This window comes from Chlorocebus sabaeus, chromosome 7 (assembly GCF_047675955.1).
Source record: "Chlorocebus sabaeus isolate Y175 chromosome 7, mChlSab1.0.hap1, whole genome shotgun sequence".
Lineage (NCBI taxonomy): Eukaryota > Metazoa > Chordata > Mammalia > Primates > Cercopithecidae > Chlorocebus > Chlorocebus sabaeus.
In genome coordinates this window covers 94,243,709-94,256,755 of record NC_132910.1, presented here as the reverse complement: position 1 = coordinate 94,256,755, position 13,047 = coordinate 94,243,709, and the positions used below count along the sequence as shown (strand labels likewise).

The 13,047-nt window shown below is 34.0% G+C and overlaps 1 protein-coding gene across 1 annotated transcript in view; it reads right to left on the bottom strand.

The window, feature by feature from the left end:
* Positions 1-248: 248 nt before the first annotated feature.
* The window catches only part of USP38 (ubiquitin specific peptidase 38), a 37,645-nt gene continuing 24,846 nt past the window's right edge, over positions 249-13,047 (bottom strand). The window contains exons 7-10 of the mRNA XM_007999873.3: positions 12,050-12,143; positions 9,267-9,373; positions 6,755-8,117; positions 249-1,459 (exon numbers count right to left, since the gene is read on the bottom strand). Of these exons, the coding sequence (XP_007998064.1) occupies positions 1,298-1,459; positions 6,755-8,117; positions 9,267-9,373; positions 12,050-12,143 (1,726 nt within the window). The 3' untranslated portion in view covers positions 249-1,297. The remainder of the gene's footprint in view (positions 1,460-6,754; positions 8,118-9,266; positions 9,374-12,049; positions 12,144-13,047) is intronic.

Sequence of the window (13,047 nt, the reverse complement as noted above, 5' to 3'; positions counted from 1 at the left end):
ATCTTGAGAACAATGAACAACTGTGGATAAGTTAAAACCTTTAGGAAGGGGGATAACTGGGATAACTCTTGAGTACTGTATAATCAAGAACCAGGAGAACTGACATGTTTCCAGTTTCCTGGCAAAAGAAAGTGTAGGAAGGTAGGGTTTGGCATTTTAACATTTTATCTAGAACTATGAAAATAGAAACAACGGTGCAAAACATATGACTGAAACAAACAAAAAACCCAAATGTACAACTCTAAAAATATGTGATCAATGTTTAATATTCTGAGGAATAAGTAACAAAATCAAGAAAGATTTTATACTTAGCTGGGTTCATTTCCTCTGAATTCTTCTAAGAGTTAAAAATGAACTATCACATTGATTGATTTAGAACCATCAGATTTTACTTAAGGAAAATCTATTACCTTTCAAAAAGTTATAATTTTAATGTTAGCACAAAAATTACTTCCTAACATTTCATTTAAAAAAAAAAAAAAACATTTCGCAGCCAAAGATTCCTATTTTTGAATTACAGTACTGCAAGGCACATACAGAACTCACCTCCTTCAAAACACACAGAAGATATACTCCCTGAAATAGAATTTTAAAATCCTTGAACAATTAGAAATACTACAAAGTTAGCATTTTTTAGGTAAAAATGTTGCTCCTACAGGATCATGCAACTTTCTTAAAATCAATTCAGCACATATGTATAAAGAATCCTTTTTAAAAACATTTGTACTTGAAATACAGATACAGTGATGCTGAAGACACTACACAAAAACTGAAAAGTACTATATCTTGATAAATTTTGTTATTGCCTTCCTTAGAGACTTTATCATCTCTAGTTGATTTTTAAAGACTTGAATTTAATAATGGGGTAATTACACAAGACATAAAGGATTTTTTAAAAACAAGTATTTTTTTTTTTACCTCTAGCATCAATTCTTTTATAAAGAATGCTAAATAAATTACATTTTTTGTTCAGTAAAACTGAAGATAGACCATTTAAATGCTTCTACCAAATTTAATGCAGCTTAATTAGGGACCAGGTACATATTTTCTTCTGAACATTTTTGGTCAAGCATGTCTAACCATAAAAGCAAATGGAATTTTAAGAGGTAGATTTTTTTTCCATGATGCATTTTGTTAATAAATGTGTCAAGAAAATAAAAACAAGCACTGAATGTGTTCTCTTGAAGTATAAGGGTCTAATGAAAAATAAAAGATAGATATTTGTTATAGTCTGTGACATTTTAACAGTCATAGTATTAGATGTTTCGTGACCAGTGCATTTTGGACTCTCTCAGGATCAAAATACGAGTCTGCCAACTGTATTAAATCCGCCTCCACCCCCTCCACCAGTTGGTCCACAGCTTCCTGGTGGGTCATTGTCATCAAATCCATTGGGCCGAAATGAACATGAAGCAGATGCAGCTTGTAGGGCCCGGGCTCGAGCATTCAACTCTTGTTCCTAAAATTAAAAATAATTTTTATGAAATTAAAATGCTAAATACAATGGTTATATCATCTATAGAAATATTTTAAAACTACCTTAATCCGTATAAGCATTCTTCAAATCTCAATAACTTTGAAACTAAAGCACCTACGAAAAAAAAACTTCTCTAAGAAAATATTACAGTTCCTGCAACACTCTAAAACATATTGGAATGGATTCTTTCCTAATATATTTAACATAGAATTCAAAGATTATCACAATAGATTATCTATTCTCTAGCAATTGGGGCTATTTTGGAAGTGGGTGATTACAGTTAAACGTAAGAATAAAGGAAGAAGAATGAATTTTTTTTCTGCCCTTTCCATAGACTATTTCTCAATAAATAATAAGACAGGTCTCAAAAAACACTGACAAGTAAAATGAAGCCTACCTCCTCACAGTAATATCTAAAACGTTTCCTTATCAGGAAAACTTTTATCAGAAATCAGTCATATTTATCTAGATGCCAGGCATATATTAGGTATTCAATAAATATTAATGATCTCAGATTAGAATTCTATTAGGTGTTTAGCTTCAAAGGGAGCAAATGTGAATAAATACTGGCAAATTCATTTGGCAAGGTATACAACTGGATTCTAAAACTGGGACCCACAAACTCTTTGGAAAAATAGGCAAAATATTCTGGCATGTGCCTATTTTTCTGGAAGAGGATCTACAGATTACGAATGGGGTTAGTAAAAATAAGGTCTAAAAGTTACTGGTCACAGCATACCTGAACTTGTTAGCATAATTATCCTGAAGGGCTTTCAAAATACAGTTAACATTAATAACAAAAACACTATTATTTCGATTTTTCAACTTAAGGCCTAGTGATTTTGTTCCATCTGGCAAGGTAATACTATTTTATAATTTCTAGCTAAAATGATTTAGTTTATTATTATCCCTCTTCACAAAATGCTCAATTTTTCATTACGAAGAAAAGACCCAGGCATACCCTGACACCTATCTGTCACATTATGGATACTTTATTCTTCAGTAGCATACAGCATCTTCTGTTCAAGTCCCAGTACACAAAATGATCAAGAATCACCTATTTTTATGGCTGAAAGGGACCTTTGATAAATCCTTGTAACAAAATGGCTTAACTAACCAGTCTCTGATAGGGCTTTTAAAACTTAATTTGCAGGATATTTCTTAAAAACATTTTGGTGATTTACAGTGTCATTTACAATTGCTGGCTCTTTGGTATAATGTCTACCTACAGAGTATTTTTAAGGTGATATATATATTAATTTATCCTTGATCTATAAAATTAAAGTAGGAATTACAAATGTTTTACAGATTGAAATTAAGTGCCATAAGTAACATCAGAAACAGACACAAACCCCCCCAGCCACAAATCCTCATTGTTCTAGCTCTATAACCTATTAAACTATCCAAACAAGCAATGAAACTATGACTCTGTATCTGAGAAACAATACACAGTTTCAGATACATAGATGATGTTCCCTAATGAATTAAAACTGAACAGACATGTAAGGTAGAGTTTAAGAAGTTCTTCTTGAACTTCTGCTACTAAAAGATATGGCAAATTTTGCATAGACGTTTTTGTATAGTGATTCCCTTAAAGAAACTATGTCGAATGACATAAAATATAAAATTAGTAACTCCATTGCATGTGTACCCATGAAACCTATATTGTATTTCAAGATATACAGCATCCCAAAAAAGTAATATTCTTTTTCTGCTTTATTATTTATAGAAATATATGGCTGACAGAAAAAAATGTGCGGTATTCTGTTTTCTAATGATAAGCTTAGACAATGGATAAAAATAGGAAAAACTGTCTTTCATTTTACTTAATATAGCTAAGAACATTGTGTACAATGTCAAAATTATGATTATCATAGAATGTGTAATTTATATCACAAATTTATATGAGTACTAAAGTTAATTCTAATTTCAGTAGTAGACTATAGATCTAGTCACAGGAAAGTTATTGCTCCTTGAGACAAATAATTTTCAGTATATTTATATTTCTCATTCAAGTGAAACTGTTGACATTAATCCTTTTTTTTAAACTGCACATACATATTGAATATACTCTTCTGAATGTATGAAAAAGAAAAGAATTAAGAAGTTAAGAACTACTACCTCTTCCAAAGAAACAAAGGAAATAAACCAAGCAAGACAAGATAGGAAGCGGACTGTGGCTGATGCGGGACAGATGGGTGGGTAATCTGGACCATGCAAGGATGATGCATTACACAATCTCTCACTGTATCCTAACCAAAGGCTTAGTTTTTATATTCCAGACACTAAAACAATGGAGATACTCCTAATGGAAGCTGGACTGAAGGGAAAGAAATATATGAAGAGAAAAGTCCTTTCAAAAATTTACTTCGAAATCCACAATTTGCATTGTTTTCCCAAATGTCAGGCTATGATACACAGAGTAGAAAATGGTTTGTCATAAAAGATTTTTTGCCTGGGTTTTTCAAAACCACGGATCTTGCCAATACTCAAAAGAGCAACATTTTCTAACACTTGTAAATCTGGTTGTGGCTAGATTTAAAATTGAAAAATGAAATCCTAAAATGTAAAAATGAAATCCTAAAAAAAGCTTCTTAAAATTATCACAAGGTGAGTTTCTAATGTGATTATGAAGTATTAAAATGAAAGCAGCTACCCTGATATGTACTAAAATGTTAAATTCATTAGCAATATTGTTCAAGAGCAGAGGAACTCAAAATGTTCACTTCACATCCTTACTTTTACGATTTAAGTTTTTATAACTGTTTTATAAATAGGTATAATGCTATTTCTTAAAGCTATAGTCCAGACATAGTAATCTATTATAAAGCATGACATATAAGAATTATATCTGAAAAACGGATATAAAAACAAAATGACAGAATGAAAACACACATGTACATGCTCCAGGTGTTTAAAACTAAGAAGTGATAGCTGAAAACTGCTGTATACATAATCTCAACACTATAGTTTTCTATTGCCTGGTAATTATGAGCATTCACATAACAGAATAAACAATGTAGTCTCTCAACATGTACTTAAAATACCAGAATGATCTGATTAAATGGTATGAAAAACTTCACAATTTGAGTCTTTATCAATCACTGTATTTAAAAGTAAATAGGCTGGGCACAGTCGCTCATGCCCGTAATCCTAGCACTTTGGGAGGCCAAGGTGGGCAGATCACTTGAGGCCAGGAGTTTGAGACCAGCCGGGCCAACATGACGAAACTCGTCTCTACTAAAAATACAAAAAAATTTACCAGGCATGGTGGCGTATGCCTGTAATCCCAGCTACTTGGGTATCTGAGACCTGAGATTTGCTTGAACCCAGGAGCGGAGGTTGCAGTGAGCCGAGATCAAGCCACTGCACTCCAGCCTGGGTGACAGAGTGAGACTCTGTGTCAATCAATCAATCAATAAATGTAAATAATCACAATCTAAATATAAGTTCCTAACTGAGTTGATTATTGGGCCACATGCAGTGGCCCAGCACTTTGGGAGGTCGAGGAGGGAGGACTGCTTGAGCCCTGGAGTTTGAGACTAGCCTGGGTAAAATGGCAAGACAATCTTTAAAAAAACTTTTTTTTAAAATTAGCCAGGCATGGTGACACATGCCTATAGTCCTTAGCTACTCAGGAAGCTGAGGCAGGAGGATCACTTGAGCCCAGGAGTTCGAGGCTTCAGTAAACCATGATCACGGCACTGAACTTCAGCCTGGGTGACAGAATGAGATAATCTCAGACAATCTCAAAAAAAAAAAAAAAAAAAAAAAAAAAAAGAATACTTATTATTGTATTTTTGCTTTAAAAGGGTACTCTGATAATGAAACTCTGATTTACTACCTAGTCTTAATAAGGATAATACCTTAATGTAAACTTTGGTGGTATCTTTTCTTGCATTAAACAACTTGTCAATATGAAACTTAAGACAGAATTTACAACTGCATAAAACTGAAAAACTGAATTAACAAAATACAGAATGCTTTTTCTTTATATTAAAGTAACATACGAGTCTTAAAATAATAATGAAAAGAACAGTTCCTCACGCTCAAATATTGTATAATCAGAAAGTAATGGGGTAAATGGCAAGATAAACTGGAAAATCACTTGGAGCTAAGCTACAAACAAGTAGTTGCTATGGCTATACAAGCATTTGGGATTCTAATCACAGAAATGAGAGTAGTTTTTTATCTTTCAAAACCCGTATTTCTCCTTTGACTAATGTTTATATGATATCTAGTAAGAAGGACACAGTTGAATACAATCTATTTCTAGTATGTTGATTATAAGCCATCTGACTAGATGTTAGTCTTCAGTAGTTAATCAAACAAATATTCTGATTTTCTATTTATTTCTGTAAAGTTCATTGTTTTTGTTACTCAAGAACATTGCTATATTTCTTTAAAAATGTATGAGTATTTTATAATGCAGTAAATTTGAAGGCTTTTGAGAAAATTTCCCTCTAAAAATCAGTACTATAGTGGTACATTTCTTATTCTATCTGTATCTTTCAGGAGTGACTTTCAAACACAAAATTTTTTAAATGTACTCATTCAAACTCAAAATCACTAAGACCACCCAATTAATATACCTAGAATTTCACCTGTAATTTACTGCTAGCCCTGTATGTTGAGAACTGGCAAGTTTCAAAAACAACAACAACAAAAAAATACTTTCAGCAAGAATGTTAACTTTTTATTAGCCTTTAAGTAATAAAATCACTAACTCCTTGAAAAAAGTATATTTATGAATAAATTTATCTCATATAAAACCATTCCTTGGCTTTGATTTACAATTGTTCTATTATCTCCTTGGTTTTACTGCCCACATCCTCAAAGAATATGAGTATCTTTTCTTTACATAGTCTACCTTTTAGTGTTTTTTTATCTTATCCACCTAAATATCAATAAATAGCCCTTAAAATATTTACACAAAGGTCTTGCGGGCATAAACACCACATTTAGCAGTTGTTTCCTTTGGTGGGTGAGACTGAGGATATGTCCACTTTTGTAAATTTTCTGTATTTTGTATGGCATGATTTCATAATGAGCCATCTTTTGTAATGAACAAATAAAATCTGCATTACATCTGATTGCCACTTTTCATTTAAATTGTCACAATATTAGAAAGGCAATTTATACAGGTAGAGAATACTTCATATAAATCCAGACCTACGTTTCAGAGTTTCATAAAAACTTGTAAGTTAGATTTCAAAATGAGGGTACTCATTTATCTATCAATTGTTTAATATTTTCAACAAAGTATTTCCAACTTACCTGTAAATATAGTTTATTGTCTTTTGTTATAGCATCCATAAGTTCTTTCTGCAGAGGTGGGTCTCCATTTATCCAGAGTCCACTGGTTGGGTTATTACCACTTAAACCATTAGTACTATGCTGTTTTTTATACAAAAGCACATAAGCTGTGTCCTTTGGAAACCTACTTGTAATTTTCTGGACTGACTGAAATGAAGTAAATGTCACTCTACTGTCATTAAATAAAAACCATTCTTTTGACATTTCCTTATTTTCCAAATCCTGTTCAAAAACTGCACTGGGACTCTCTCTCCCTAGTAAATGACTCTGGGAGGATGCAAATGCCAGAGCCTCAGACTGGTGGTATATCTGATATGAAGACTCTGTACCTGTGATATTTCTGGCATAAGAATAGTAATGCCCACTTTCAGAGGATATACCAGAGTGAACCACAACAGAACTTAATAGATAGGGCACCAATTTTGTGCAGGAAGCTTCATCAGTCCCTGAAGGCTTTAATTTTTTAGCAAGGTTCTCACTAAGATCAGTGAAGTCAACATCTACAGACCAACTTTCTGACAATGAAGAGAAAGTAGTAGTTCTTTTAACTGGCAACTCCAAAACCAGTGGCAGTGATACATTGTCTAAAATTTTCCTTCTCACATGATACTTCTGATCATACGAAAATCTCAGCAGAGTAAGAATAAGGTATTCAGGTTCCTCTGTGATTTGCATAGTTTTCTCAGCATTCTGCAGAGAGGCACAGTTTTCACAATAATATTGGTTATCACCAGTAAGAATCTCTGGAGCCAAAAAATAATTTAGTAAGTCAGTTACTGAAGGTGTGGTTTCACCTCCTGGTTTCTGAGGTACATCTTTATTAACAAGAATCCTGTTAGATTCGTTAGGGACAGAAGTGTTTTCAGAACAGTAAAACTCATTAGGAGGACTGCCTATGGTTCTTTCATTCACAACTGAGTCACAGATGAAGGCAGCTGTTGTTGGATTATAAACTACTGGTTCTTCTGAAGGACTGGGTATAGCGGCTTGCATTAGACCACCATCTTGTGTACTGGGTGATGATGCTGGATCTTGGAAAGACATGTTTTCCAAAGAAGAGGAAGGACAAAAGGCAAGCGAAAGATCTGTAAAGGCTTCCACTTTTTGTGAGGTACTCCTGCAGTTCAAACAACATATGTGAGTTCGTAATTTTCCTCCAAACATTTTTTCTATTAAAGTCTTCTCACTGTCAGTTGTACGAGGGGTCTCTGTTAGTACTGCTGCTTTACTAGCTACTTCCTGTAAAGAAGTTTCACTGCATTCCAGAATTTCAGAAGGCTTGTGTGAGGACTGAACTTTCAAGATCTTTTCTTCTTCATGGAGCCTGCAGGAGAGGATATCATTATATAGCTACTTAAATTAACTTCAAATGTCATTTCTATTTAAAAATATTAGTGGCTTCTATAAACTATTTTAATCAAATTTAATGTTTAATGTAAACAAATCAGGTTTTACTGTTTTAATTAAAAGAAAATTGAATAGCTTGAGAATGCAGGAAAAAAGCTGGGTGGCTATTACTACTCTATATTCTCATTACACATACTGCTACTTAAGAGCACGTATTACATTGCAGTTAATTATAAACGTCTCTTAACTGTCTTATATATCTCTGTCTTCCTGACATCTCATAGAAAGTCAGGCACAAATAAACTACTGAATAGATTCTTAGCTGAATGGAAGGAAGGCTGCACATACCGAGCCCAACGAACTTTACTAGTCATTCCACAGAGCAGAACAAAGACAGGGAGATACAGATGATAACAGGTTTTATTAAATAAGTGGTCAGGCGACAATAAAATATACCAAACCCATACAATTATGAACTGGTCTAAAGGAGTGGCTCTTAAATTTTTTGGTGCCAGGACCCCTTTAACCTCTTAAAAATAATTAAAAAAGAGCTTTCCTTTATATGGGTTGTATCTATTGATATTTACTGTCAGAACTGAGAAAATAAAATATTAACATTTAACAATAATAAACCCATTATTTAATATTAGTAACATTTTAAAAATGAAAAAGTTGTATTTTCTAAAACCAAAAAAAAAAAAAAAGTAAGAATGGCAGTGTTTTACATTTTGCAAATACTTTAAGTATCTGGCTTAATAGAAGACAGCTGGAGCCTCATATCTTCTCTGCATTCTATTGTTATATGTTTTTTGGATGAAACATAGAAAGAAAATCTGGCCTCACACAGTTATGCTGTTGGGAAAGAGAAGACCTCACAGACTCCTGAAACTGTTTTGGGAACCCGCAGGGGTTCCTGTATCACACTTTGAGAACAGCTGGTCTCAAGGAAGAAAATTCAAAAAAGGAAAACCAATTAAAAACAATATATAAAAAACATACAAGAAATGCAATAGTATTTTAAAAAGTAACATTTGAAATATGTTTTTAAAGGTAAAAGCAATATTAAGTAGAATTAAACTGTTATGAAAGACAACACTCAAATCACAATTTTAAGAATACATTTTACCTGTCAAGGAGAAATCTGAGGTATTCAGAACAGTCTTGCTGTGATCTGGGAGTAAACCATGGAGGTCTGGAAGCCTCAAAGAATATCCGAGGTGCATATGCTTCCCTCTTTTAATAGCAATTGAGAAAATATAAGGAAGTGATTCTTATAGCATGAACCAAGTAACTGAAATCTTAATATACAGTGTTTAATAAAGATTATTTACAGTTAACATCGCATTAGCCAAAAGGGCCGGACATGGCAACTCAGGGACAGATAAAATTATTTAGAAATAAAGTTAGGTAATCTTTAGTCATAATTGCTCACTCTGCAGAGCAGAATTGAGAGCTAGAGAAACATGTGACTTGTCCAGGGTCATACAGCTAAATGAGTGGCACAGGACATTAAGGTAGAACCCAAGTCTAACTCTCGATATAAAGCTCCTAGTATCATCCCTCTATGACAGTCACATGTTTGAGTCCACAATTTTTTGATAAAAATTAAATCTAAAAAAGATTAATGTATATTTTGTTAGTGTGTATTCTGAACAAAGTAATAAAGGAAATACTCTACAGTAGAGTCATGCATACCTCCTTTAGGCGAAAATTTCCTTGAGTAGATACATGTCACAAATGTGCAGATTGTGAGTACACTGGGTAGAAACCCTTGCTAATTTTTTTTTTTTTTTTTAAAGTATAGAAGCTGTTTAGTGATTAAATTGTGGACTCTAGAGCGATCCAGGTTCAAATCCTAGATTTTGCCATGACAAAAGAGAACTGAAAAGGCATCTCAAAGATGTGATTATAAGTTGAAACTTTGGAATTCTCTTGACATTGATTATTTGTGGCATAACTTCATAACAATGAAGTTCTTAGTTAAGAAAAATTTTACCCAAATTAAGGGTTTACAGCATTCTGAAGGAAGGAAGTTTAGCCTATGTTAAACAGGGGCTTCAGAGCTGTTTGGTTCATATCTCAATCCTGCTGCTTGTTTGCATGACCCTGAACAGGTAATGTAAGCCTGTTTTCTTCATCTGTAAAATGGGGATATACCTTATTACATGATAGACTGTTTTTGATGATTAAGACATAAAAGATTTAGACCAGGGGCTAAAAAAATGTAAATGTTCAATAAGTTTGTTTTATTAATTATAAGATAAAAGGACTTTTCAATTATATGAGAAAATCTATCTGCCTAAAATAATCTGTCAGGCTGCTACCAGAGAGAATCTCAACTGTGACAGAAATTTAATCAGGCTCTTTTTAATTTCTATTTTTCTTTTCTTGGGAGGAGCAGGGAAACCTCCCCTAAGATTTTAAGTTAATACAGTATATATCTGCCTACATATACATATAAACATATATATTTTATACATAATAAATACAGACTAGTGATAAAGAAAGCACAAAAATCAATTTACGAGGAAACAACAGGGAGTGAGGAAGGAGATAGTTTTCATTTCATTTCCCTTGGTCTTGATATGGTAAATTTAATTTGTGAACATACTTTCCCCAGATAAAGAATAATAAAATTATCTGAGTATATAACTACTCATAGGCCATTACTATCATCTCATATTAATCCTGTCTAGATTCTTTCCATTTAAGAAGTTATATCTGTGATATTTCTCAGCTTGTAGAAAGAAAACAAAAGCATTCCCATCAACTGAATCCCACCAATTCTCAACCTATTGTTTCTTCTGGCCCTAACTACTACTCCTTTAGACCTCTGTGAGATAAAGGCAATGAAAGTAAAACCAGAAAAATAACATATAATATAAATAATGATATGTATATAATTCATGTGTATAGGCTCAAAATCTAAACTAAAAGTTCTTTGAACATAAAGACTCTTTTTTTTTTTTTTTTTTTTTTTTTTTTTTTCAGACAGGGGCTCTGTCTGTCAGCTAGGCTGGAGTGCAGTGGCATGATTTCGGCTCACTGCAAGCTCTGCCTCACGGGCTCAAGCAATTCTCCTATCTCAGCCTCCTGAGTAGATGGGATTACAGGCATGTGCCACCATGCCCAGCTAAGTTTTGTATTTTTAGTAGAGATGGGGGTTTCACCATGTTGGCCAGTCTGGTCTCAAACTCCTGACCTCAGGTAATCTGCCCACCTCGGCCTCCAAGTGTTGAGATTACAGGTGTGAGCCACGGCGCCTGACCAAGACTCTTCCTTTAATGCTTACCATTGACTGCATATAGTGTCTCTTAATAAATGTGAATATTTACTATATATGACCACCTTGGTGCCATTAACATAAATGAATGACCCTGGATTAATGTGTGGACATAAAAGATCACCACAAAATTTTAAGCTCTAGAACTTAACAGATAAACAGAACTGCAGAGATCTTTAGTTATAATGAATGGGTATACATAAGAAAAGAGAAAAAAGCCCAGGCACCACAATATTATTTTAGTTGCTCATTATTGTACAAATCTATTAATTTAGTATCAGGAAACAAAGATGCATTCAAAAATAATTCTTCATGAAGGAGCTTATTTATTGGATAGGAAATCATATTTTCTTTGTAAAAATTTCTAGATCAATGAGTCAGCATAATATTCAGCTACAATAATGGGAAGCAAGAGAAAAATATAAAAACTTAGGGCATATCCTGAAAATAGAAAAATATCTAGATATTTTAGGCAGTATCTCTTTAGCATTTCTAAGTGGATTTGTTGTACGGATGAGATATCTATTATATTATTTCATCAGTTAAAAAGGTTAGGTATAATGTAAAGTTTAATGAATATTACCACACTGTTAACATAAACATACTATACACACAAACACACTCACCTGCGTATGAGCCAGAAAGGCAAAAAGATGTTGTAATTTTTTCATTAATGAATTGCACCCATTTAGATTTAAAGATAATACTTGTCTCCTGAAACTGAAAGAGAATATAATGATTTATGTATATGTGTGTACACACACACATGCATTTTTAAAAAGCCTTTTTTTTTTTTTTTGAGACAGAGTCTCCTTTTGTTGTCCAGGCTGGAGGGCAGTGGCGCAATCTCAGTTCACCGCAACCTCCACCTCCCAGGTTCAAGCGATTCTTGTGCCTCAGCCTCTTGAGTAGCTGGGACCACAGGTGCGTGCCAATGTGCCCAGCTAATTTTTGTATTTTTTGTAGAGACAGGGTTTCACTATGTTGGCCAGGCTGGTCTTGAACTCCTGGCCTCAAATGATCCGCCCACCTAGGCCTCCCAAAGTGCTGGAATTATAGGCATAAGCCACTGTGTCTGGCCATTTAAAAGCATTTCTTAAAAGCTAAAAGCAAGTTAGTTCAAGAATTTATTGTCCTAAGGCCGGGCGCGGTGGCTCAAGCCTGTAATCCCAGCACTTTGGGAGGCCGAGACGGGCGGATCATGAGGTCAGGAGATCAAGACCATCCTGGCTAACACGGTGAAACCCCGTCTCTACTAAAAAATACAAAAAACTAGCCGGGCGACGTGGCGGGTGCCTGTAGTCCCAGCTACTCGGGAGGCTGAGGCAGGAGAATGGCGTAAACCCAAGAGGCAGAGCTTGCAGTGAGCTGAGATCCGGCCACTGCACTCCAGCCTGGGCGGCAAAGCGAGACTCCGTCTCAAAAAAAAAAAAAAGAATTTATTGTCCTTAAAGTAAAACTTCATTTACCTATGGCCCTTTTCCTGAAGAAGTTACCTATCTAACAGTAAAGAAGGAAGGGAAGAATGACAATAAATTAACACTTACTATAAAGTGTGCTAATGGACTATGTGCTATCATATGTTATTTCTATTTTCTGGATTAGCAAATAGAAATAGGTTAAG